This window comes from Setaria italica, chromosome III (assembly GCF_000263155.2).
Source record: "Setaria italica strain Yugu1 chromosome III, Setaria_italica_v2.0, whole genome shotgun sequence".
Taxonomy (NCBI): Eukaryota; Viridiplantae; Streptophyta; class Magnoliopsida; order Poales; family Poaceae; genus Setaria; species Setaria italica.
The window spans coordinates 6896776-6924364 of record NC_028452.1 but is presented as its reverse complement, the minus strand read 5'-3'; the positions used below and the strand labels follow the sequence as shown (position 1 = coordinate 6924364).

The 27589-nt window shown below is 48.4% G+C and overlaps 2 protein-coding genes across 2 annotated transcripts; one reads left to right on the top strand and one right to left on the bottom strand.

Annotated features, from left to right (window-relative positions):
* Nucleotides 1-7330: 7330 nt before the first annotated feature.
* On the bottom strand, nucleotides 7331-7906 carry LOC101754983 (mucin-1-like). The gene has a single exon (XM_004963459.1). It carries the CDS (start codon nucleotides 7904-7906, stop codon nucleotides 7331-7333), a length of 576 nt encoding a protein of 191 aa, XP_004963516.1.
* A 322-nt stretch (nucleotides 7907-8228) lies between these two features.
* Nucleotides 8229-10300, top strand: LOC101766875 (leucine-rich repeat extensin-like protein 4). Its single transcript, XM_004960789.2, has one exon. It carries the CDS (start codon nucleotides 8487-8489, stop codon nucleotides 9729-9731), a length of 1245 nt encoding a protein of 414 aa, XP_004960846.1. The 5' UTR covers nucleotides 8229-8486; the 3' UTR covers nucleotides 9732-10300.
* Nucleotides 10301-27589: the final 17289 nt, after the last annotated feature.

Genomic DNA, 27589 nt, shown 5'->3' with positions numbered 1-27589 from the left:
AAAATATTGATTTTTATGCTAAACATAATGTGTGGAGGTGCGATACAAAATGAAAAAAGTGTGAATGTGGATAAAAAAATGTATGGAGTAATTACTAATTAAAAATTATTCATAACTGGACAAAGGTACTTATGTTGAAGTATTGAAAAAATAAGAGAGTAGTAGGTAAATAATTTTGATTATTAGTTAGGAGTTTAGTTTCTAAGTAATTTTTAAATACAATAATATTTAAAAATATTAACCCGGGCGGGAACACGGGTTGATGGACTAGTATTAAAAATGAGCCTACGAAGATACAGTTTATAAAAGTAAACCCTTTTTACACAGCTCCGTGACAAACCTGCAAGGCTGCAAGTTCAGCAGCGATCCCATTACATGCAAGGTAGCATGGCACGTGCAAAAATATATTTAAAAGGAAAGGCTGGAATAGAAAAAACACTACTCCAAGTGTAAAACGGATGAAAATGCCAGGGCGTTTTGCTGCAGAGAGTACAGATGGTGAATGCGCATTCATATCTTGATGGATTCTCGTACTGGGATTCTCGTAAATTAGCTGGAGTCTAGAGGTGGCGTCTCTCTGCGTACGTGTGGCATTCAATGGCGATAAATTAGAGGGTACAGGCAGCATAAACCGTGTCAGGACTTCAGGTTAGGCCCGGCAAAGGCAGGGCCACCGGCAGCCTCTGCGTCTGCGCTCGCTTCTCCGATCCCCGTGCAGCCAGTGTACTCTCCCTGTGTGATCTTTTCGCAATAAAATCATTCAAAGGACAAACATTGTCTACGGGAGAATTCAGAATTGCCCTCATGTTTGGATACGAGGTGCTAAACTTTAACAGTGTCACATCGGATGTTCGGATGCTAATTAGGAGGACTAAACATGAGCTAATTATAAAACTAATTGCAGAACCCTGTCCTAATTCGCGAGACGAATCTATTAAGCCTAATTAATTCATCATTAGCAAATGGTTACTGTAGCACCACACTGTCAAATCATGGACTAATTAGGCTTAATAGATTCGTCTCGCGAATTATACTCCATCTGTGCAATTAGTTTTGTAATTAGCCTATGTTTAATACTCCTAATTAGCATCTAAACATCCGATGTGACAGGTGTTAAACTTTAACAGGGTGTTGCCAAACACCCCCAATGTGAAGATCTCTCTTCTCTCTAGGTTGTAGTGTCGTGCACACGCAATGTGGCATGTGAACATTCCGGATATAGGAAGCCATGGTCAATCATGGGCGCCAGTGGCCATCATGGGCTCGACGCGAGTTGGTGACACGCACGGCCGTGCACTCGGCCTCGTGTGCACGCCTTTCGCATAAACTAGTGCATGCCTGCCGTTCCAAAGAGCTTTTTGCACACACTTGTGCGCAGATGGAGGATCGGAGTAGAGAAGGGCAGCAGTCTTTGCGCTTTCCTCTCGCAACTTTCCGAGTCAGGAATTCATTTTTTTCATCATTAGATCAACAATGCTAAATTTTTTAAAAATTTAATCAAATTCAAAATTTTCAATGGAAAATCATATTGGGGGGGGGGGGGGGGTTCTGCCGCTGCAAGACCCCTTCCCTTCGCCACTGCAATTTGTTCCCTCCATATGGTCCCTTGTGGTTTTTGAAAACTGCCAATTTGCTAGTATCACAAACTTTAATGTTTGAATATCTCCTCTTTTAATAAAGGAATTCTCTCTATTCCGATTTGTTCCTTTTCTATCTCGAACAGGCCTGGTCTCCACGAACATTATTTTCCCTTTCCCCTGCTCTCCTCTCACTCACCCGACCCTCTCCATGTACCAGCAACTACTGATATATATAGCTCACGCAACCCATGCTTTGACAGTTTGACTTCTTCACCAGCACTATCGCAAGCTTGCTCATTCTATTCAAGTGTTGGTGACATGACGCTCACTGCCTTTTTACGGTTCAAATCAACGTGACAAATGATAATGTTAGATATGATTTCTGCAGATGTGGTGCGTCTCATAACCTATGTATCATCGAGAAAAAGAAAGATTGCTAGAACTAAGAGAAAAGGGTTTTAGTCCGATGTTAGATGACTACTCCCTCCATTTTATAGTTTTTCTACATATCTATACATGACCTATATCTAGATGCATAGTAAAAGATATGCATGTAGAAAAACTAAACAAACTACAATTTAGGATGGATAGAACAATTCTCCTCAACCGTCCGAGCTGGAACTAGAATGGAAATTAAGTAAATTCACAAAAGACTACATTTTCAAATAGTATGAGTAATATTAGGGGGGCATCACTATATTTTTGAGGTTTCGGCTCATTTCACCTCCAAACAAAACAAAACAAACTCTTGTGGTACTCTCTCAAAGTTCAACCCTCCAATTCTCCTATGCTTGTTCGACCTTGAAAATACCCAGCGAGCTAACAGGAGTGTGAGTATGTTTTTTTTCCAATACGCAGTAGAGCTGCGTATCATTCTATTAAGATGGAAATAAAGAGAGTTTTACAACACAATGAGCCGGAGCTCAGGCACAGCTTTAGTCACCAATGGCGTACTAAGAAAAGACAACCAAAGAGCTAACCCTATCACTCTCCCCTCAAACATCCCAACCGGTGTACTCCCGCCTGAATCCAGAGCTCCGTCTCCTCTCTGATGCTCATTAGCAACTGTTGCACCATTGAGGGAGAGTTGTGGAATAGGTGCGCGTTGCGTTCCTTCCACAGGCGCCAAATGATCAGCATGAAGAGTGTATCGATTCCTCGCCTCATTTCCCTTGGCTGCAACCTCCTCACATGGGACCACCAATCTTGCAACGAACTTGGATGATCCGGAAAGGTACATGATCGCCCTAGCTAAGACAGTGCACCCACCAAATTTGTTTTGCATAGGAGCAGTTCACTAGGATGTGATCCCCGGTTTCATTCTCCTGCTCGCATAGCCAGCAAGTATCGTGCGCCTCCAGGTTGTGCCATCACCTCCTATCCGCTGTCCAAAGCCTTCCTTTTGTTGCTAGCCATGTGAAGAATTTGACTCTCAATGGTGCCCAATTTCTCCAAATGCGGTTGCTACATTGCAGTGTGGTGCTGCCTTCCTGCATTTTTTGGTAGGCAGATGCTACTGTATAGTTTCCATCTACTGTCCATTGCCATTGATACGTGTCTTCTTGTTCCTTGATCAATTGCATCTTAGACAGGCGGTGCCAAAGGTCGATGTACTCAATGATTGCTTGAACCAACAGGCCACCACGTACTGTAACAAATGCTTTGAAGAATGTGTGCACCTCAGTCTTGATCTTGATTTGGAGCTTTGACCATGCCCTTTCGCTGTCCATTTTTTGCAGCCATAGCCATCTTGCTCTTAGAGCGAATCCTGCAAGCTTGAGGTCAAGCACTCTCAGCCCTCCCCATGTTGTCGGACGGCAAACAGTAGGCCACGCCATGGCATTCTTCCTCGAACAGACGTGTCCTTGCTAGTCTAGAGGAAGTTCGTCCTGATGGCATCCATTTCTTTGATGACCTAAGGTGGGAGATTGTCACACATTGTCAGATAGATTGGCATCGCTTATAGAGTTGACTTGACAAGCGTGAGGCGGCCGCTCCTGTTTATCAGTGGCCCTTGCTAGACTGGCAACCTCGCTGTCATCTTCTCGATGAGTGGACGATACTACGACTTTAGGAATGCCTTGGTTGACAACGGCAAGCCAAAATACTTGATGGGGAACTGTTGTATTAGGCACGACAGGATGGACCGGAAGTCTTTCATTCTAAAAAGATTGGTGTGATTGAGCATTTGCCCAAATTGATCTTCAGATCGGAGACATCACCAAAGATCCAGAGAATCTCTTGTACTGCCTGAGCTTCATCCGTAGTTGGGGCCACCAGCAAGATGGTGTCGTCTGCATACAGGCTACAATGGTGCTTGATCATCAACGCCTCCATGGGTTGGAGAACTCCATCGTCACTAGCTTTGCGGAATAGCCTGTTCAGCGTATGCATTGCGATGACTAACAACATCGGCGATAATGGGTCTCCTTGTCTCAAGCCACGGAGGTGCTCGATCGGTTGCCCTAGCTGACCATTGATCATCACTCTTGTCGATGCCGTGGATAGTAGTAGCGAAATCCAATCGCACCACCATGCTCCAAAACTCCATGCTTGCAGCACGTCAAGTAGGAACTGCCAACAAACAATGTCAAACGCCTTGGAGATGTCCAATTTGAGCAGCACCTTTGGGATTTTGCGCTTCTTGATCACTGTCGCTACATGCTGGACGTACTTGAAGTTATCCAGTATGGACCGGCCTCCAATGAATGCACTCTAATTGCAGAGTATTAGCTCTCTAATGAACGTGTTCAAACGATTCGCGAGGATCTTCGCCAATAGCTTGGGGAAGCTGTGGATCAGGCTGATTGGTTGGTAGTGCTCAGGACTTTTTGCATCTACCTTCTTAGAGATTAGGGTGAGAAGAGCTCTATTGACACAGTGAAAACCCTGCGCGGTCAATCATGTAGAAGGTGTTGACAGTGTACATGATGTCTTGTTTGATGACCGGCCAGGCTACCTAATAGAATGCCGCTGTCATGCCATCAAGCCCAGGCAACTTGTCCGGCGGTAGCCCCTTGATCACATGCCAGACTTCCTCCTCGGTGAAGGGAGTTTCCAAATCAGAGAGGTCCCTTGGCTCAATTCCCAGTGACGTGAGGTTGAGTGTGTGGCTCCATGTCCACTCTGTTCCAAGCAACCCATCATAGTAGTCGAAGAACACCTTTTGCCATGGTGTCTGATGTGTGCAGCGCTCCATCCTCCGTGCGGACTGTGGTGATGTGGTTCTTGCGTCTTCGCCCATTGGCACGAATGTGGAAGAATCATGTGTTTGCATCGCCCTCGCTGAGGTACATGATTCTAGAGTGTTGTCTGGCGATTGTTCTCTCAAGTGACGCGAGATCCAGGGGTAGCTTCTTCAATTGTCTCCTCAGGTCTTCTTCTGCCGGTGATAGCACCCGGGTGTCCTGAGCTCTGTCCAATCGTAAGATCAACTCCTTCGCCACCAAGAGTTGTAGCTTGACCGAGCCAATCTTCTTGGATGACCAGCTCTGTAGCTCCTTCGTCACATTTCGCCAATAGCGGATCTTGCACTGTACATCGTTGGTTGAAGCTAATAGTTTGGCGGCGCCCTCAGAATGGGCCATTGTCCTGGAGAAGCCTAGTGGAGAGCCTAGTTCTGTGGCCTCCTCCATGTCTTCATCTCCTTCTACTTTTTGGGCCATTGTTGGCCCAACGAGGCTTGTCTCCTGGACCTTCTCCTACATAACTAGCGTAGGTAGATGGTCTTCCATTGCAGTCGTGACTGCTGGGACCATCTGGCTTGCCTCCGTCCCCCTCGCCAGAGGGATGACATCGTCATTGTTGGCGTCCTCCTCGCAGCACCCAGAAGTGTCCCGTGGCGACATCTGGGTGAGAAATAGGTAGTTGGCCAGTGCTTGCCTCAGGTTTTCCCCCTCAACGTGGACATTCGTAGTGGTGGATGGACCTAAAACAGTCTTCGTTGACCAGAAAGCATGCTGGTCAGCCTCGATCAACATTGGGTCTACCGCCTGCTCCAAGGCCGCCATCGACAGGGCGGGGACAGCTACACGGCTCTGCATGGCACAGACGGTAGGCGAGGGCACCGCCTGGCAACCCGTGAGCTGTACAGGTGCCAGCTCAATAGTGGTCGTTGTCACCACCCTCTTATTTGAATCCACTTTGGGAGCTTTTGCAACACCCTTCCCTCAGCAGATTAGGTTTCTTTCTCCTTTTGCAGTGTCGTGACGTCATAAGGCAGTACTGTGGCCTCCCTCCTTAGCCTCGTGCCATAGGTGGCGCCGCCGCTCCCTAAATCGCGGCACTGGTGCCACCAGCACCGTTGCGCCTGCGGGGAAACCGGCCAGTTCCCTGGCGAAATCCATAGGAGCAGTCAAGGTTCCCGTTCGATTTACTGCCGCCATCGTCGGGGGGGGGGGGGACGACTCGGAGGAAGACGGAGTCCATGGCTGGAAATCCATGATGCTGCGAAGATGGATGTCGATGGGATACTCCAGCATCTGCTTCTTACATAAGTACGGCTCCAGGTTGCCGAAGATGGTCTGGAGCTCGTCGTCGAAGCAGACCACCGTCTGCTCTGGCTCTGCCACGAGGAGCTTCTTGGCTGTCGAAATGGTGTAGGGGTATTTGGTCTAAGCCGTGAGCTTGAAGGTGGACATGTCTACCTTGCTCGTCATCGCCTGATCCAGACGCTCTACCCAGGCATGCTTAGCTAGTAGTTTGCTAGTGGTGTCGATGTACCAAGCATGTTCCGGGATGCCATCTAGCTCAAGCATCACCTTGTGCAGCAGCACCACCTCAGTCACGCGAGTGAGTCTCGTTTAGGGTCCTAACGAGAGGCTCGTGGCGTCCATAGGGATTGGGCTGGCACCCATAATTCGGTCACGGACCGCCTAAGAGTTGCAGACAAGCAGGAAGCTCGCAGGGAAGGAGCAAGTGATGGTGAATATTGTCGCGTCCAAACCCGTGGCGTTGGCAATCGCTTGAGCAGCGTCATTGCCAAGGAAGTCCCAGGATACGTTGTCGACCTATGTGATCAATGCGAGCCACATCCGGGTCTCCTCCTCCGCCATGGCCTCGCTGTACTCCACATAGCAGCATTTTGGTTTCGGCACCAGTGGTTGGTGCGGCTCCGTTGATGCGCTAGGGGTGGGAGTGCGGTGAACATGCGACAGAGGAGGTGGCAAGGGGGTATGGCTTGGAGCATCTAACGCCGTCGGAGTCGGTGTACTGTTGGCGCTAGCACGAATGAAGCGCGTCAGTTGTTGCTGGCCATCCTACCACGGACCCCGATAGCCTGTCGCTCCATCTCGGATGTCTGCGGAGGAGGATGCTGTCGTGAGGGGGAACGCGGTCTCCAGCAATCCCTGGCGATGTGCTGAAGACCATGGCAGCGTAGGCAGCGTCGAGGAAGCCAACAGGTCGCCATTCAGTGGTTGAAGGAGAGGCAGTTGAGGCAATGGTCAGCCAGCTCCGGTGGGATGCACCATGGGGGCGAGGAGGACGACGAGTGTCCACCAGCAAGCTCGACCCGACAGAGGCGACGCCTGGTGGAGCACGAGACCGCTTCTTGAAAACCGTCAACATCAATTCGGGGGGTGGCGCCGCAAAGGGCCATCCGCCACCGTAGATTGCGGCTGAGATCTCAAAGCAGCCTAGCGAGCCTGCTAGGCCGGCTGAGGCACCCGCAGCGGGGGAGGGCGGCGCTTATGGGTGCGCTTGAAGGGCCGACGGCGTCGTTTCCCACCACATGGGTGAGTCTTCGCCACCTACCCAGCAGGTGGCCCTGCAGATGGGTTGGTTGCCACCACCAACGAGGAAGGGGCAGGGCGGTAGAGCACGTCGCGGTAGCTGGCGGTCCGCGGGGACGGCGAGGCCGAGGCCAAGAGCTCGTAGTCGATGCATTCCTCGTCGTCGCTGAAGTCCTGCCAGCGCACCACCTTGGGGTGGCCAACAGAGGACTCCCCCGGGAAGAACGGACGCGCCGTTGGGGAAAGCGGTGGGGAGCGTCCTTCAACCTTTGGTACCGGGAGGGGGATGGGGATAGGAAGAGCGGTGGGCGTTGAGGAGTGTGTCGACGAGGGGGAGGCGTTCACCGGCGGCGTGTTGGTCACCGACGAGAGGTGTGTGGGCGCTGGGGGCGGAGTGCCCTCCAGTGAGAGGTGGGCCGCTGCCTTGGGAGTGGGTGCTTGGGGCGAGGATTCCTCCGATGGTGCCTGCACAGTCCGAGAGGTGGATGTTGGGGATGGAGTGCCCGTCGACAAGGGGAAGGAGGCCCCCGAGCCGCCGCGGCGTGGGGTGGGCGGTGCCCCCCCGCGCACGGATGAGGAGAGCAAGGGGCTCATCTCGGCTCCGCTCTGCTCCAACCAAAACCGCAAAGCTTCAGGAGCGTTAGTATGCGTTTTTACACCTTTTTAATGAGTATTTTTTTTGCGAGCAATGCGTGTTTGTTACTTTTTTTCACACTTTTACTTATAGTGAATGAACAAAAGATATTAAAAGAGTGATGAAGTAGGTAGACCCACACGCACACGGGTTGAAACACAAAAGTAAACCCACGCCATCCCCGCCATAATTACCGTGCCGTCCCCCGGGGGCCAAGCGCGGCGAGGGCCCCGGCCGCAACCCCGACATTACTCCCCCCGCCATAAATCCTCCTCCGCCGCAGAAGCCCTACGCTCCGTGCCCCTCCGCGGTAACCCCACCCACCCCAACTCTGAGCTGTGACACAGCTGTCCTCCTCTCCCCACTCACTCCAGGAGCTCACTTCCTCCCCTTCCCCTTCCCTTCCACAGGAATCCGCATCCGCCGCCATAATCCCCCCCGCATTGCTTGCGCCGAGCTGCCTCCTCCGTTCCTCAGCCGGATTCCGCTTCCTTCCCCTTTGTTGGCTTCGCTTTGGTGGTATGAGCGCGTGGTGAGACGATGAGGAAGGCGTTGCTGCTGCTGCTGTTTGTCCTCTGCTGCCTCGCCACCGCCGTCGAGGCGGTGGGGGAGGGGGCGGCTCAAGCGGGGGCGGAGCTGGCGGTGGTAGTGGACCCGTCGTGGAGGTTCCCGAGCCAGCGGCTGCGGGACGCCTACGTCGCGCTGCAGACGTGGAAGCAGCAGGCCATCTTCTCCGACCCCCGCAACTTCACCGCCGACTGGGTGGGCCCGGGGGTCTGCAGCTACAGGGGCGTCTTCTGCGCGCCGCTGCCGCAGGGGGAGCCCGGCGCCGGGGAGCTCGCCGTCGCGGGCATCGACCTCAACCACGGCGACATCGCGGGGTACCTCCCCTCGGAGCTCGGCCTCCTCACCGACCTCGCGCTGCTGCACCTCAACTCCAACCGCTTCTGCGGCCTCGTCCCCGCCGCGCTCCGCCGCCTCCGCCTCCTCGTCGAGCTCGACCTCAGCAACAACCGCCTCGTCGGCGCGTTCCCCGCCGTCGTGCTGGACCTCCCGGCGCTCAAGTTCCTCGACCTCCGCTTCAACGACTTCGAGGGCCCCATCCCGCGGGAGCTCTTCGACCGCCCGCTCGACGCCATCTTCCTCAACCACAACCGCCTGCGCTCCCCGCTCCCGGACAACTTCGGCAACTCGCCGGCCTCTGTCATCGTGCTCGCCGACAACAGCTTCGGCGGCTGCCTCCCGGCCAGCCTCGGGAACATGTCCGGCACGCTCAACGAGATCCTCCTCATCAACAACGGGCTCGACTCCTGCGTTCCCCCCGAGGTCGGGCTGCTCCGGGAGGTGACCGTCTTCGACGTCAGCTTCAACGCGCTCGTCGGCCCGCTGCCGCAGCAGGTGGCCGGGATGCGGAAGGTGGAGCAGCTCGACGTCGTGCACAACCACCTCTCGGGGGCCATCCCGGAGGCCATCTGCGCGCTCCCGCGGCTCAAGAACTTCACCGTCTCCGACAACTACTTCACCGGCGAGCCGCCGTCCTGCGCGCGCGTCGTCCCGCCCGACGGCGACAGGCGGAACTGCCTGCCCAACCGCCCCGCGCAGCGCACGCCGCAGCAGTGCGCAGCGTTCTACTCGCTCCCGCCGGTCGACTGCGCCGCGTTCCAGTGCAAGCCCTTCGTCCCTGTTCCGCCATTGCCGCCGCCGCCACCGGTATACCCCGGGCCCCTGCCACCAGTGTACCCGATGCCATACGCATCGCCGCCGCCACCCTCACATTACCGATGATTCGTTCAGCGGAGAGGCGTTATCACTTTCACATTCCTTCGCCGCCCTGCTGGATGGAGACACAGCAGAGTCCACTGTCACAGGTGTACGTGGTCAGTCATTGTTGTGCTTAGATTTCTAGTGTTCTTGATTGATAGCTACCCGCATATATAGAAGATTATATGGTGCATATACCATCGCTCTTGCCTTTTGCATTGGTCTGTCTGTTTGCGTCATGGTGATGGGAAAAAGGATTGGAGATCGATGGTTGGTGATGGATGGAGGGAACAATCTGAGCTTGGATTGATTGCTAATTGGGTTGTGAATAATAAACTGCTTGAGAGAGACAGGTTACGAGGATGTAGAGGATTGTTGGTTGGTGTCACCTGGGCCTGGGATGTACTGTAGAAGGACTGAAGCTCGAGTTCTTTCTTCAGTAAGCTGCTTTCAGTTGAGAGTCGAGAGATAAGTTCTCAGGCCAAGAAATGTATCCTACTTAACTATTCTTTCTTTCTTTTTTGTCACAGCTACTTACTGTTATTTGATCGTTATGATATTTATTTCGGATTCTTAGAAACTTTGGGCCTCTTGATTGGTACTCTGTTCTGTTCTTACTTTTTTTTATGAAGATGGTCGTTGTATGAATACTGTTTTCAGGTTGGTCATTCTTTGTGCCCTCTGCTACAGAAATCACCATGGTGCCTTAGATGCTTCGCATGGTGTGTTCAGCATAATTAGCATCCTATCGGCACAAGTTTTTCAAAGCTTATTTGCTTTAACAAAGAGTGATACTGCCAGGTGTTTCTTGATTATACAGGTGCACAGTGATCACAAGAACCTTCTATATTCTCATAAAGAAGATTGGTGAACTATTTTCCTTGTACTAATTCAAGGCAAGGTCCTTAATCTCTACCCTTTTCGGCACTGCCACCATGATTAGAAGGTGTAGTGATCATCGCTGACTGCATTGGCCCGCCTTTGGTTGAAGAAATCATGCACAAATTGCTTTGGTCTGACCCCATTTGCTTTGGCCCTAAGATAATATATGATGACCGTTACACAGCAGCTTTCACGGCGGTTAAGATTAGGGTACGCCTCTCACTTTTAGCCTTTCTCTGATCAGATCTAGTGTTAAGTATGTACTGATTCTGGGAGCGTGCATTTTTAGCGGTGTCCATGCGTAAGAGGGGAAAGATCAAAAGAAACGCAGTTGCAAAAATGCCTGGAAATGTGACCACTGCTAGTGGGGGTGCCGGTTCTACCCTCCTCGTCACGTGGTGGATTTGCAGTACTACGAGTTTACTGATCGTGCGAGCAAGGTTTCCCAAAAAGTTCTCCTCAAAACTATGTATCGGGAGCTCTTTAAAAAAAATTTCCTCCAAAAATATATCAACCCACAGCATATCGCTAATAATTAGCTCTCAATATTTCAAAACAGGCCACGTCATCGTAATTAGGTCCAGCCCGGCACCTCCTTGCTCTCTCCCTGTCTCATTGTTTCTTCTTCCTTCAGTTGAAGAAGAACCGAAACAAAACGTGGCCGTGAGCCTCCCCAATCCCAGAGCAGAGCAAAGAACTGAGACCACCCCGGCAACCTCATCGTCAACGTCGTCAACCGCCTTGACGAGCCCTTCCTCCTCACCTGGAACGGCATCAAGCAGCGCAAGAACTTGTGGCAGGACGACGTGGCGGGGAACAACTGTGCCATCCCGCCGGGGGCCAACTACACCTACAAGTTCCGGGCCAAGGACCAGATCGGCACCTTCTTCTACTTCCCCTCCCTCGCCCTCCACCGCGCTGCCGGCGGCTTCAACGCCCTCAATGTCTACCAGCGCCCCGCCATCCCCATCGCCACCAAAAGCTGTTCGCCACCCATGGACATGGCCTTCCACCCCCTGGCCGCCTCGCGCGTCCGCCTCGCCCCCTCCTCCCGGGCGCCGCCGTCGCGCCCTCGTCCGCCTCCGTTGCGGTGCACCACCACCACCAGCATCGCCGCTTCTCCGCCATCGTGGCCACGTGTGGCGGAACCGCCCAAATTAACCTGGCTAAAGCACAATTAAGTTGCCTGACACACGATCATGTGCTTTAATCAAGTCAATTCGGCAGTCCGTCGGATTCTTTCCGATGAAATCACGCTACAAGATCGCGAGAGCAAACTCACACGAAGGTGAGCGGTTGCAGAGATTACAACAATCCATTCTTTTAACAAGGGCATAAGTTTATTACAACCAAAGAGTTCGAAACTCAACATAATTTTGCAAGTGTTCACCAGCAGAAATAAACGACGGCAACTAAACGTCGGCGCCTAACACCGTGAGTCGGTCACGACATCAGTAACCTCCATCCTCGCCGTCCGAGGAGGGAGCCCACTCGACCGTCCATCCCGAAGGGAGCTAGGAGGGCCAAGCGGTACCTTCTTCCAAAACAAAACCTGAAAAGATAAGCCACAACAAGGCTGAGCGACTACGCTCAACAAGACTTAACTGACGGGTGGTTCTAATCCACCAACACCTAGACATGCAAGCTTTTTAGCTCTGGGGTTTGTCTTTGCCAAAAGCGACAAGCGTAGGTCCTTACTTTCAACATTTTAGCCACAAGTTCTATTGTTGTTTACCATTCTAGGTTAGCAAATATACTAAACCAAACATAGTTTTCGAGCAATTAAACAAGCGACAATATTAGATCATCATCATCTTTCATTCTTACTCAGTGTGGCATAGCGATCAAGTAGTCCTAAACTATGAGAGGCAGACGAATCGATTCGAATTTCTTAACCATGTATGGTGAACCTAATCTCACGACATCCGCGCACCACGAAGGGTCGCTTCACTTGTCCCAAATGCATGTCAGGTCCAAACCGCCTTTGGCATGCAATGCTCCACAGTCCCGATCTCTACCGTACTGTGACCGCACTTGCACCCACATGATGCACCATGGGAACTACGTTCCAAGGACAACAGGGGTATAAGCCACTTGCCGATTCAATCTGGTACTAGGCTTCCCTATCTCATACTAGGTATGAGATTAGTACTTTCAAACACTTGATCACGAACACCATCACCTTCCGACCTTAGTCCAATTTCATGTAGACAGACAGGACAATCCACCGACCACCAAAATAGTTCACAGAGCCCTGCCCCGTCCATCGTCCTTATAATTGTTGCAAAAAGAAAGCAAGCAACTCCTATAACTCACGAGTGACAGGAAATCACTCGACTTTTACCGAGTCCTATTTAAGCATTGCCACTACTCGACTTCGGATACTAATGTTCAAATCAAAGGGAACTAATTTATGCATCTATAGTTTCAAACAATTCCTGCAACATAAATGCACAAACAAGGCAAGCAAATGTATTGCAAGTAATTAAAACATAGGAATTTATGCTCCGGGGGCTTGCCTTCAAGCGGGGCGCTAGCGAACTGATCCTCAGCGTGCACAGGCTCGACTCCCGCAGGTGGCGGCTCAGCTACGGCTCCTTCTTCTAGCGCCGGGTGAAGCTCGTAGGTTCATCTGCGAGGTTCAGCTCTACACGAAATGCAATGCAAGAATAAGACACTTTGATAGTGATTTCAACGGTATTTGCAAGGATTTAAACCCAAATCTATAGCAAAACTACAGGAAAAAGTGTGAAACCTACTTTATTGGATTCTACTTAGAACAAGGATTCCAACCAAAGTGATTTCACATTTTTTTGACTTTTCCTCGATTTAAGATGTAATTTCCAAGTTTCTGTCGATTTACAACGAGTTAAAAGAGTCAGATCAGGGAAAACGTACGATCTGACCCTTAGATTTAAGGAATAACTGTACCGGGATCCTCAGATTTTACCTAGGGAAGTTCTTGGAATTTAACACAGATACCCTTGGAATTTAACACAAATACCCTCGGTCAAATGAAAAGACACAACCGAACCCTCGGGCGAGGCGGACAACACTCGGGTGAGGCGGACAACACTCGGTCGCGACGGACAGCACTCGGTCGCTTTTGCGGATGAAACAGGGTCGAGAAGAGCTGGAAAGGGGTCGGCAGCTCACCTCTGGTCATACGGACGAGGTCTTGGGGTCAGGAAGAAACAAGCCGGGGCGGAACGAGGAACAACGGCGGCTTGAGTCGGCGTCGTGGAAACTGGCGGCGGCGATCCGGCAAGACAGGGGCCTCAGAGTCTCCTTGAGCAGGTCAGCGAGCTCTAGGCGACCAAGGCGAAGCTGACTGTGAAGGAGTCGTGGTGCGGGGCTGACCGGAGTGGCAGCTCCAAGTGCGGCGGTGAGTGCGGTGGAGAAAAACAGAGCAGGTAGCGCGGCAATGGCGGTGGTGGCGAAGGGGACTCCGGTAAGAGACTTCGGTACCTTTTTATAGATGCGCGGAAGTGTTCGGAGGAAGGAAATGAGCTCGAGCGGGCGAGAGGATAAGATCGAGGGAGAAGGAAGTGCTCTGTCGCGGCGGCGATTGGTCAGTGCCTTCATTGGCGAGCTCTAACGCAATCTTGCCCTGGTTGGGCAGCAAGAATTTGGGGCTGGGGCAAAGCAGGTTTGCTGGGCACGCGGATCTGCTAGGTCTGCGCGTGCGTGTGTGGTCGCGTCATGCTGGTTACTGGGCGAAGGCATGCGCCGGTGAGCTTTGGCGGTGTGGCGTTCGCGGAGAGGGGAGAGGTGCTGTCACTGCTTGCGTGGTGGTTGGCAAAGGCGGTAGCGTCGCGGGGCGCGCGCGGGCAGCGCGTCCGGGGTGTGACGGAAGGGCCGGAAGGCGTTGGGGCGCGCGGCGGGACCGCGGGCAGTGCGCCTAGCGCAGTCGGCGAGGCCTCAGGCGAGACGAGATGGGGCGGAGGCCTGCAGGGCGTTACTGCGCGCGACTGGGGAAGAGGCGCGCTGATCTATCTTGTCGCGGCCGGTGACTGGGCTAGGTGGCGTTAGCCGGTGAGGCCACGCCACGCGGCGGTGACGCTCTGGAGCGTGGCACACGCGCGCTTTGGCGCTGTCTGGCCGACGGATCCACGAGATCCTTTGCCGGACCCAACTTCAAACCTCTGGATCTCCCGATTTCAAACCGCATCACGTTGACTTCCTTTACAAGAGTTGTAGAACACAGACCAACGTCTGACTTTGTAAAATTGATCGAGTTCAAAAACGCAGTGGATTTGAAGATTCAACGCTTCAAGGTTTTGGGAAACGTCGGACTTATAGAAAAGAGGCGGTTTTGACTATTTTTTAAGGTTCTGGGCTGACTTGAGCTGCAAATTTGGGAAGTTTCAAAGGTGAATTGGATCAAGGTCCAATTAACAAAGTTTTTGTAGGAACTTGGTTCTCCAACTTTTACAAAGGGATTTTCCGATATTCCGTTCAACTTTTAAAAGATAAACCCACCCTAAGGCGCTAGGTCGGGATGATTTTTAGATTTAACCAGAATTGCTAAAGGAGGCTGAGTTGACCAAACTAGGGGACTTGACCTGAATTTTGGACAAAACAACACGGATTGGTGTACCGGGATTTTGATGGGCTTCTTGTGAGGGGAAAAGGGTACTTCCACTTGCCTGAAAGTTGCCAAAGCTCTTGTTTAAGCACAAAAAACTTGTTCTTACGATTAAAACACCATTTAATTAATCTAGGTTGTTACACCACGGCGACCACGGAGTTCGACTTCAAGGTCTACATGGGGTCGCGCGCGGAGGCGGTCAACCGCACACTGGACGCAGCCATCCCGGCGGGGAGGACCCCGTGGCGCTGCACAGCCGCGGTCAAGATGGTGCACACCATGTCCCTCGTCCATGACGACCTGCCCTGCATGGACGACGATGACCTCCGCTGCGGCAAGCCCACCTGCCACATCGTCTACGGCGTCGCGGTCCTCGCCGGGGACGCATTGCTCTCACTCACCTTCCAACACATGGCCAGCGTCGGCTCCTATCCGCCGGACGTCGACCTAGGCAAGCACCCCGCCCGCGTCGTCCGTGGCCGTGAGCTGCAGGAAATTCCGGGATTGTCCCCGCATATATGCGGGGCAACAGAGGTAATTTTAGCATCCGCGTATTTTTATGGGAATGATTGAAGAGCTATTGAAGATAAGTTTTGTTTGTTTTTCCACTAAATAAGGTTTTGGGGAATTTTAAGGGAGTTTTTAGAGTTGCTCTCAAGATTTTTTTTGGGGGGAACAAGGGTGCGCTTAATTAGCGAGCGCCGTAATCACCGTTCGTTTTGTTGGGCAGCCTGGTCATTTTGTAATGCACACGCACTGCCCCCAGGTTTCATGGGACGGGGGGTAGCATGTGCACCCCCACCGAGTCATTGTGAATTGCCTATCCCTCTGCAGTGAGTTTACTAATCCTGAAATGGCTAGCGCCGTAATCATACGTACCCAGTGCGCAATCGTTCTTTGGAAGGGTAGTTTGGTCTTTTTGTGCGTCGCATTGCGCTGGCACCAAGTTGGGGGGCATGTGCTGTGCCTGGCGTAGTAGTAGCGTAGATGTGAAATGAAATGAAACGACACGAGCGAAAGAGAAAGGCCGAGTTGCTCGTGGAGAAACTTTGTTCCCATAAAGCCCAATATCTCTCTCTGGGTTCTCGGCATTGTCAAGACTGCACTAACCATCCCTTTCGGCGCCTCGCAGTCGCAGGCAGCAGTGCCGAACGGCCCCCGGCCGCCGAGCCAAAGGTGGCCGGCACTGTTGCTACTTGCGATGGGGGCGCAGGTGCGTGCTTATTGGTCCTGTGTTGGTAACCGGTAACTGCACTCCAACTTGCAATAATCCTTGTGCCCGATGAAGCGCTCCTGCATCCGCCGTTTGTTCAGGGTCGCCTGATCGCGCGCCTCACGGCAGAAACCGCTGCGACTTTTGCTAGCTCCGCCCATTTTGACCACGGCGGTTGCCATGGTGGCGTGGTGCTCTGTGGTTGGTGGCCTGGTAGGTGAGAGTTAATGTTGACCTGGATCGCCTGGTACAAAAGTTGGCTCGCGTGGCCGGCGAGATGCTGCCGCCGACACCGTAACTCCGGGAGTAAACGCTGATGATGCCACGCCCAGCCGGTGCGCCACCGACGAGACGACCGACGCCGGCCATCGAGGGAGCGCTGAGGGTGGTGCCAACTGCCAAAGTGGTGACACGGTGCACGCACGCATAATAACACTGCTGGTTCGAATCTTTACGGTTGCATACAAAGTGATGGGCCGGAAGGTTACAAATGCCAAGCCGTAGCACCGCCGTATAGTATCTCGCTCGCGCGTAGCAGCAAAGAGGAACAGGAACGTACAAAGCGGAAAGCGGTGCGTGGTGGTGGTGGTGGAGGTGTGTGTCCGTCCACCATCGCTCGCACACGGTTCCGTTCCGTTCCGTTCCCATCGTGGTGGCCCCTGCTGGCTTGGCATGCCAAAGGCAGGCTAGCTAGCTAGAGGCCTAGAGCTAGATTGCTGGTACGAGCACTGGACCGCACCCATGGCAGGGGTGGTGGACGCTGGCTGGACCTGGACGGACATATTCCCCTGGGCTTTTGTGGGTTTGGACAAGGCAGCTTCACTGTCGCAGCAGCCAGCACGCAGCGCGCGCTTCATCTCTCTTGCAGAAGGAAGGGGTCCGGTCCGGGTCGAGGGATGCCATGCGGAACATGAAGACGGACGTACTCCTACCAGGCTAGGCTAGCCTACAAGAAGAATCCAGCCAATGGAAGGGCCCCGTTTGGTGGGTTCCTACTTCCTAGTCGCCCTTCCACTGCGCTCCATCGAGGCCGGCCGCTTCAGCTAGCTTCACATGCAGTTCCGTCAGGGAGCACAAGCTCGTACGGGCCCGAAGCCCTCGTGGGCTCGTGGTATACTGGTATGCAAGTGAAAATGGGAAGCGAATTGAAAAAAAGAAGAAGATAAACTACACAGCACACGCTAGTCACCGTTGCATCGCGTGACGGTGTGAGTGACCTCACCTGGGCAGATCGGTACTCCCTCTGTTCAAAAAAAGAATGCAACTCTTGCTTCTTAGAAGCCAACTAATTTTAAATTTGATCAAATTTATATAAAAGAGTACTAACATTTATAATACAGAATAAATATTAATAAATTAATCATGTAATATATTTTCATATTAAATTTATTTGGAGATGTGAATTTTAAAAAAAAATTTGTGTAAATTTGATCAAATTTGAATTTTAATTCGACAGGAAGCGAGAGCAAAAGTTATGTATGCCCTCGACATGCTTCGCCGACAGATGGGGAGCTTTTCCTGTCGGGCTAGGCCAAAGCCAAAGGGGTCCGGCTTTGCTGTGCGGCGACTGCAGCAGGCAGGTCAGGTTGCAGCAGCTCACTCCCCAATCTCTCGCTGACCGGGACCAACCGGACAGCTCAAGGTCCGCCGAAACGCTTGTGACTTGTGGCGACAGGCGTCGGTGCAAGAAGCTCTGAATGAAGTGGTCGGAAACTGACAGGCTTGTTTGCTATATGGGCCGCAAATGCTAGCCCACATTGGAGATTGATGGCCCTGTTTTATATTTGGGTCACAAGTGGCAAATGGGCTACATGGGTAAGGATTTTTTTATATTTAACTTTTTACAATTTTGCAAAAATAAATGTTGGATAAAAAAATTGCAGATATAGACTTATACAGCCAGATGAAATGGCTAACGGCGGTAACTAACTAAAAAATAATTAAAATTGTTACCGAACCGGCGGTAGCTTACGTGTCACGTGACGTGGCAGGGGCTAGAGCTTACCGCTTGTTGAAACGGCTATGGCCGTTTGAAATGGGCGGTAAGTGCTCACCCCCCTTCTTCGCCGGTGTGGCCGCCAGTGCCGACATGAGACGCATATGGCCGTTCAAACGGCTATAACTTTGTGTAATTTTTTTTTATTTCGTGACATTTTTCCTTAGTTATAAAAATATATAAAGTTAGATTGGAAGCACTAAATATTCGAATATGTCATTATTGGTTTGAATATGAAATTCCAAATTAGAGAGAGAGAGCGCTTCGAGAAAATATTGGAAATTGAATCACTTCCCGGCCATGAAATACATAGCTGTTTCCAACGAAATTACAACAACATGAAAATGAAATTCATGCAGAACATACGAACACCGATGACTCTAACCTAAACAATAGATTGCAGTGGCATGTGCGGCACAGATGGCTATCCTAAACATGTGCCATTGCTAAATCTAACACGCCTTAGGTAATTGAAATAGCCAGGGATAGAGCCATCTCTACTTTCTAGTAGATTTCGCTAGAGCTAGGAGGGCCCAGCCTCATAGTATATAGCACCCCCAGAGGAAGGCGGTGATGGTGGGCGATCCTTGTTGTGGTGGTAGGGGCATTTGCACCATGGATCGGTACAAATCGGGTCACCTGCGATGTTGACCGCCCAAGGATTTGCATCAACTTTGGCTTGAAGATCCTCCACCTTACACTCGAGGTCAAAGATCTTGCACTTGATCCCGTAGTTTCATTCGCCCCCTTTCTCTCTTTCCCGTGGGTGGCGAGGCGGCCACGCCAGGGGATCTCCAAGGTTCCTCCCGAGGGCGGCGAGGCGGTGGCGCCAGGGGATCTCCCAGGCTCATCCTGAGGGCAGCGAGGTAGCAGCGCCAGGGGATCTCCTAGGTTCATTCCGTGGGCAGCGAGGTGGTGGTGTGAGCGATGGTGCCAAGCCATCTCCAAGGTTTTTCCATGGCTACCTTAAAACCATTCCTCCACTCACGTTGCTCCATTCCTTGTGCCTTTCGCCCCCTGCGATTTCTACTCCCAGTCATTGTAGACATTAGCGACTTTCTGTTGTTCTCAATTTTGCTATCTGTATATTTTGCTTTGGTTTCCATGAAGATTGGTTCATGCCTTGTTTCCAACAATCCAGTAGGATGCTAGATTTTGGTTAGGCTATTTAGCATTAAATCAGATCTAATTATACTAGATTTCAAGTTTTTGTCCCTATGACTTAGGGTTTCGATATTCTGCACCTCTCTGATTAGGTGCACGAGCAATGGGCTGGGACATTTCCTAATGAAATTGTGGTTCTTAGTCCTAAAGATTAGGCAATTGTGTCCATTTTATTGTATAGGTAAACTAGATGATATGGTACTATGGTAGTGCTCTGTGAATGAGGGTGAGTGAGGATGAGGGGCGTGATCTTTTTTTTTTCCGATTATGACAACTTGTGCATGCTAAACTGAGTGAGGTCTGTTGATCCATGATTCCGTGTTTCTGAATTTGACTACAAATTGGTGTGTTATATTAGGTTCACTACCTTACAATTAGCCTGATCTGATTATCTTTTTCAGATCCACTTATTTTTTTGCATGTGGATGATTTGTAGAGTTTCTTTCCCAAGAAATTTGTAACAATTTGTTTTGATTCTACCTAGTTATTTATACTCCCTTCTCTGTAGGCTAGTTCATTGTGGTCGCTACAATTCTTTTGATCAGGAATCAATGTATATGAGGCTGATATGTTAGTTGTTGTCAGTCTGTTAGCCATGCTGTGTTGGTTGCCCTCTATGTAAAATGTAAATGGTCCATTGTGTCAATCCATTAATTTTACATGTTCATGTAAGTATTGAATTTCATATTTTTAAGTGTCACCTTATGTTCTGACCATATTTGCCCTTTGGTGACTGTAGTGTAGGTTAATACCATTATTTGTGATGTTTCCTTGCTTATTATTTTTTTCTAACACCGATGGATATAGATGTTCTCTTCTTGTGTCTATTCTTATATGAGCCTTTTAATGAACCATTTTGTACATGTTCTTATGAATTAGTACAAACTGTATTTTATATGTATTCCTCTTCATAATCATGTACAGTGCACTTTTAATGTTAGTTGAAACCTGCAGTTAGCTTAATTTTTTCTCCTAACACGCATATGGTTCTATCTATTGCTTATACCTTTGTATGATTGATTTGATTTTTTTCCACTTGAGGCAGTTCCTCCAAATCCTCTCAACTGTGTGTGGTGTTGGAGATTTCAGTTCTCATCCAGCTTGATGGGGCTGTGGGCTGTTGTGACTGGAGTGAGGCTAGGTCTAGGGCAGAATGCCGTCCAGAGGTGTGTAGTCAGAGGCCTAGGTATCCATTTGTTCTTGCTCACCGTGGATAACTAGAGCTTGATTAGGAGAGATATATGGTTTTGTGACTGTGAGGCTTCTGAAAATTCAGGAATTAGCATTGATCAAACCGTATAGAAATAGGCATCTGCCATCTATCCTTGCTCACATTAGTATGCTCAAGATCTTATATCATATACTAAGTATGCCTGTTGTTTTCATTTTAATATGTGTTTTTCGTTCTGTGACCTATATTTTACTTGCAATTGCATGTGTTACATGTATATAGGTTTAGATACAGTTAACTTGGTCTGATTTTACAGTGAAATAATCACTATTAATTTGATATTTATGAACAATGATTCAATAGCGTTAAAAATGTATGTGCAAATATGTGTTTGCATTGAGCTGTAAGTGTGATATATTCGCACTCCTGGTGGTTTTGAACTTGTGTATGTTATCTATAGTTATCTTTCATTTAGTTATCTTTTTCTAGATCAATTTATTATGCAAGGATTTACTCAGTTTTTTTTAACTATAGATGTATCTACAATTACCAGTTTTCAGTGATGAAATTTTCATCGGTCATTAGTGCTCTTTAGTGGTCACTAGAAGCTCATTGAGGATTATGGTTCTTGTTCTCTTCTGATGTTTCTTTTGTTCTTGGATCTATACCATGTTCTCTTCTTTTTCCTATTCAACCACTATGGTTCCATTTTTACCGTGCATAATAAAATGATATGTGTATGCATCCATAACTAGAATGAAATCATGTTGCCCCCTAGTGCACTGACATCTTTTCCATTATTCTGTATTATTTGTTCAACTTTAAATTTGTTGATGGCTATTAGATGTGGATGAGCTTTCTGCTCTATTTTGCTTTCTAGAAAATCTTGAAAATTTTGTCAAAAATAATTTTCTCACCATTCGTTTGCTTCGCAGGGTCAATGCAGCTTCAGTCCAAAGAGGATAGATGAAAGGAGGGCTCTAACAACCAAAGATGATGTTGAAGCTGGTTCATCTAAGAAGAAGAAGATGTGATTGTGGTATGTGGTTCAATCCCCCTCCCCAGTTGGTGCTGGTGCAGTTATCCATCTTTTATAATGCTTCATATATTTGATAAATATGACTTACATTACATTGTGACCAATATGACAGTAACCTATTAGGCGTAAATTTTGCTATATTTAAATGTACATAAATTTTCATTGGGATGTACGACTTTAGGTGTTGCCTCTTTGTCTTTGGGGAAATTTGTGGCATATGAGCAAACTGTATTTACGGGTTTCCATGACTACCCAAATAAAGCTGGTTATTTGCATTCCATAGAAAAAAAATCTGAGTTATTTGAGAAATCTGTATATGGCTTTTGGTTTTTAGGATATTTGTTAAATCTTTATTTGTTTAGGGGTTTCAATGACAACCTAAATTAATTTGTTAATCTGCATTCCTTAAAAGAAATATGAGTCATTTTTAGGAATTTAGAACATTTGGTCATTCATGCCTTGGGGGTTTCAGTAAGAACCCAAAATAAATCTGATTACCTGCATTCCTTAGAAAAGAAATCCGAGTTATTTGACAAATCTGCATATGGTTTTTGGGAATTTTGGATATTTTTTTAATCTGTATTTGGGGGTTTCAGTGACAATCCAAATTAATTTATTTATTTACATTCCTTAGAAAAAAATCTGAGTCGCGTAATCTGCATATGATTTTTGGGAATTTGGAACATTTCAGGAGCGTAGTTTCAGCTTTTGGTGATCACAATAACATTTTATTTCATAACTTGTAGGATATAATGGTGTAATATACTTGAGATGTTAAATAATTATCTTTTTATCTAATGTAGTACTCTATTATATTCTTAGCCAAAAATTCCAGTCCTAACATTTTATATCTCTATCATATTTTTCAATTTGAAGAATCTGCTGGTTGCCATTGTTTTTACCTTTTATCTTAAACTGATAATTATGGTTACCTTGGGTGGTCATAGGTTTAGTTGCATGTTATGCTTATGTGTACATCTATAAAGTTAATTCATTTGGTTTCTGTGAAATTTGTGTATGTTTGTTCTCATTTTACCTTCCATATTATGTAGAAGAATCAATGCACTTGAACTCTTAGTTCTTTTTTTATTCAATGCAGTTGCTCTTGCTTGAGTCTAGTTTTGTGCTTTTGTATTAAGTGACTTTGATAGGTGAAATTAGCAATAGAAGCAACTTTGATTTGAGCACTGATAATTGCACATTGATTTTTATCTTTGCTACTGATTATATCTTTTTGCTCAGTTCATGTATTTTGTTGCTGATCTAGTGATAATTTTGTTTAGATTATACAGATTCTACTTTAGATCATACAGATTCTGTTGAATGCAGACTGTTTGATCATGTTGTATACAATATGTTTCATCATATAGTATGTTTCTAGTTTTATTTTGGTACATTTGAATTTGGTACATTTTGATTCAGTTAAGTTGTAGCTTGTCTTTGTTCTATTTCATGATTGGGTCTAGTTATATGTTTCATATTCAATGTCTTCGATTGGTTAAAATAGTAACAACAACAAATTTAATTTATCTCTTTCTACTGATTACATCTTTTTGCACTGTTTCTTTTGCTCTGTACCAACATCTAAATATCTACCCTGTTTCTTTCTCTGTTAGTACCTTCAACAATAATTCTTCTTCAGATATTTTAGCAACTGGATTGAATTCTATTCATTAGAGCATTGCTTCAATTCAGTTTATTATCTATCTGATATATGTTTGTCATTGTGTTTTATTCAGTTTTCATTGAACAATTAGCCTTTTGGTTTATCACTATCAGTGTGAATATCACTATCTAGCCTAATTTCATTGATGATCTTGCACATATGAAGTTGCTCATTTAATTTTACATTACTTTCTTTGTATTTTTACTATAGGCAGTTGGATGTAATTTTTTTCATTCTGCATATGTAAATTTTCTATTTGTTGAATTTTCTGTATATATGGTATTTTTTCTACTTGATCTGATTTCATTTATTTGGCATGATTGATTTGTTTTCATACGTGGATGTGGATATTTTCCCCTTTAATTTTGTGTGTATTAAATTTGGTTGAGAAGTTTTTATCTTTAATTTTGTGTGTATTAAATTTGGGTGAGCAATATACTTGTTTTACTCAAAATTTAGTACGTAGATTTTTTGGATGATTTGGGTGCCCAAATCACCTGTGTGAGGGCAGCAAACAAATCACTCAAATCTTATTTCGCTATAGATTTGGATGATTTGTCTAGCCAAACCACCCAGGTGATGAGAGCCCTCAAATTACTCGAGTGATGGATAGACAGACCCTAGTTCTAACTTCTAATACCTACCCTCCTGTTTTTTTACAAAGGCACCTACCCATGGTACTTTTTTGGTATTTTGCTACTATCATTATCTTCACCACCTGTGGCGAGTGGATTTTGTGAGATTGTGATGTCTTCTTTGACATGAGGTGAGCACCATCGGTGAAACTGTCGTCTTTTGATTCAGTGGAGGCCCTAAAATTTCTCATCAACAATTAAAGAACACCATGGAGAGGAGAAGTTCCTTTGCAATTTCTTGTTGTTGACTTCTCCAAATTTGTAAGCTCCAATATCTCAAAAGCAACATCAACAAACTTGAATAGGAGTAAAGGAAGACCCACTACTGCAAAAGAACTACTGCTTAATCTATCTTCTGTAAGACACGAAAGGGTGCTAGTAGCAGTGTAGCACACATATCCCTGTCCCCTCGAAATGCTTATATACTGCTGCTAATATCTTCTAGTTGTATGCTGGTCCATAAGAGCTGCATTAGTTGTCATTCCATTTACACGAGTTGTTCCATGAAATTTTCATTGCATTTCCATGGTGAAGGCGGGCATTGCAATAGAGGCCGTGACGCAGACAATTCCTAGCTTTTAGGATTCGTATTGCCTTACAAGAGGCTGGGGCAACCAGGAGAAGAAAAGGAGATGCGAAAGAGAAGCCGCATGAAAACAGCGTAATGTACACTTGACAGACTCTAATTTGATGTAATCCTTCGTTCTTATTCACATCTAGGCAAGTAGTCACAACTCCATTTACATCGTTCGTTCAAAACTCCACTTACATGATCTTGACTGTTGAGACTTCGACGGCATGACTCTTTCATGCTCTGCCTCCGCTGGACCTTTTTGCTCAATGTTCAAGGCATGATTTCGGCTGCTGTGTCGACGACGATTCATGACAGCGATTGAGTAGCAAAATATTTGGATTCCGTTTTCTCTTTCTGAAAGAAAATGTCTACGAGTTCTTACAGAGTTGACAACAGTAGTGACCGAATCACTAGCACAAAAAACATGGTCCAAATCTGACAGAAAATGAAAGATAGGAGAGAAACATGCCAAAAATTCAGGCATCAGATTGTTTCCAATTACTAATCAAGTTATCGTACTTTGTAAATTACCAATCAAGTTATCGTACTTGTAATGTGTACAGTACTAGGGAGCCATTTTGGGATGCTCCGGAGCCCAGACGTGCATGCGATGCGTCTGCAGCCTCAGGAACCCAAGCAAACGTGTCGCCGCAAGAAGCAGAGAGCGGCGGCGGCCGTGCGGGTTAAAAGCTGAAGCGCTGGACGCCTGGACCTGATGAGTGATGAGCACGACGAGATCCTCATCCCATCGACCCTGGCCGGCGACGCACAGATGCGCCATCCGAGAGCGAGAGGTCGTCCTCGCCACGGGCAGGGGCAGAGATGGAGTGGGAAGGCCCGCCACCTACGCATGGCGCTAGGACGGGTGGGACATATCCATCCGTGCGTCCTCTGCTTCGCTGTTGGGTTTGGTTCCTTGCGCTACTCTGCTTTGCTCTGCCGTTTCGGACGGCATGATTCGTCTGCGCTTTGGCTCCGCTGGACCTTCGCTACTGTTGGCGCTTAATGTTCCCGTGTTGTGTCGATCACGATTCACGACGGCGGTCGATGCAAAAACATGGCAGTTCTTACAAATTGCAACTGTTGTGACCGAGTCACCCGCAGAAAAAACTTGGGAGGCGTCGAAACCCGGAGGGAAAGGTAAGTTGGGACAAGGATGCCTGAAGATTACCCTACTAATTTGTTTGCTATTACCATCATTCAGTTATCCATGCTATTTACATACAAAGCCATAGGCTGTTGGTGAAAACCTTTCTTTCTTGATTGTGCTGGGCATATTGCTTTACAGAATTTATTGGAGCTTACGACATGATTCCTAGATGCATTAAGCTCCCTCAAATTGTGTCCATGTGGGAAATATCTGCTCAATCACCAAAGAAACACACGAGAGAAGAAGTTCATTTGCATTGAAGAGTTGTTCTTCCTTTGCATAGTCGTTGACTCCTCCAGATTTGGTAAGCTCCGATATCTTAAAACCAACAGTGACAACTAAAATAGAAGTAAAGAAATGCACATTGCGGAAGAATACTATACTGTGTAACCTATCAGACACAAAAAGGGTGCTACTACTACACAGATCTCAGTCCCCTGTCAATGCTTTATGTATAGTGCTGCCATACTCTTCTAGCCGTGTGCTAGTACATACGAGTTTTGTACTAATTGTCATTTCATTTACATGTGTTGTTTCATGAAATTCCCATTGTATTTCTGTGGTGCCGTGGTGGAGGCGGGCATCGCGATGGAGGCTGTGATCCAAGGCGGGGCCTGGTGCACCTGGGAGAAGAAAAGGAGATGCCAAGAGAAGTCATACGAAAACAGCGTAATGTACACTTGGCACAGTGCTAGTTTGATGATCATCCTTGTTTCTTATTCCCAACTAGGCCAGTGGCACAGTGCTAGTTTGATGATCATCCTTCCTAAGATTATCCTTCACACAGTAGTCTTGCTGCCATTGAGAAGGGACCAGAAGGCTCTCTGTCCCCCTGCCCATTTTCACAACCAACTCGGTGGACAAACATTTGATAAGGGTGTAAACTGAAAGTTTTGGTGGCCGGAGTTCTGAACGGCGATTCAGACCGGAAGGGCGGAAGGGCTCGCCTGTGTCTGTGAGTCAACTGCAATGGCCGCCACAGGTGCCGTTGAATCAGGCCAACGGCCACACTGCAGCATGAGCTCCTTCCTCCTGGCCTCTTCCAGCCAGCCATAGCGGACGCATCGCATCACGCACAGATGAGGATTTTGGACAGCATGAGCACCGTATCGCCGCGAGGTCCACAACTCGCTCACGGGTCCGCCCAGGCGGCTAGATGCGCAAGCGCAGCGCCGCAGCCTTTTATCTCCTGCCGGCTCGTCGCCACAGCCAACGGCGGCGATTTCCTGCCAGTCCACTCTGACTCTGTAATGATACCTGGATCATGCAGCAACAGGAAGACAAACGCCGGCGCGCCAGCTCTCGCCGCCGATCATGGCGAGGGGCCGTCGCGGGGTCTTCTAGTCTGGGGCCGTGCGTCGCTTAGGGAGGGTGTCCGGAGGTATCGGCTCGTGCGGATGCTCGCGGGGATGCAGCGCGAAGGGGCGAGCGGTGTTCGCCGGCGGCAAGGCGACCTCGCGAGCTCCTATGGCGCCGGTGGAATATTACAAAACGCCCCCTGAATTGGATCGCGATCATTAACCGCGATCCACAAATTTACATATATACCCCTGGTTTTTGTCACGATTATTAATCGCGATCCGATTATTTATAAAATACCCTCTGGATTGGATCACGATTATTAATCGCGATCCGAATATATGCAAAATGCCCCCTGGTTTCCACCTCCAATTCGGCTCCCGGCCCCTCCGCTCCACCTCCGGCTCGTCCGCCAGAAGCCCCTCGCCGCCGCCGCCCTCCCCACCTTCCGCGCCATCCGGGAGCGCGAAGCCCCATCGCCTTCAAATGCAGTCAAGCCCTA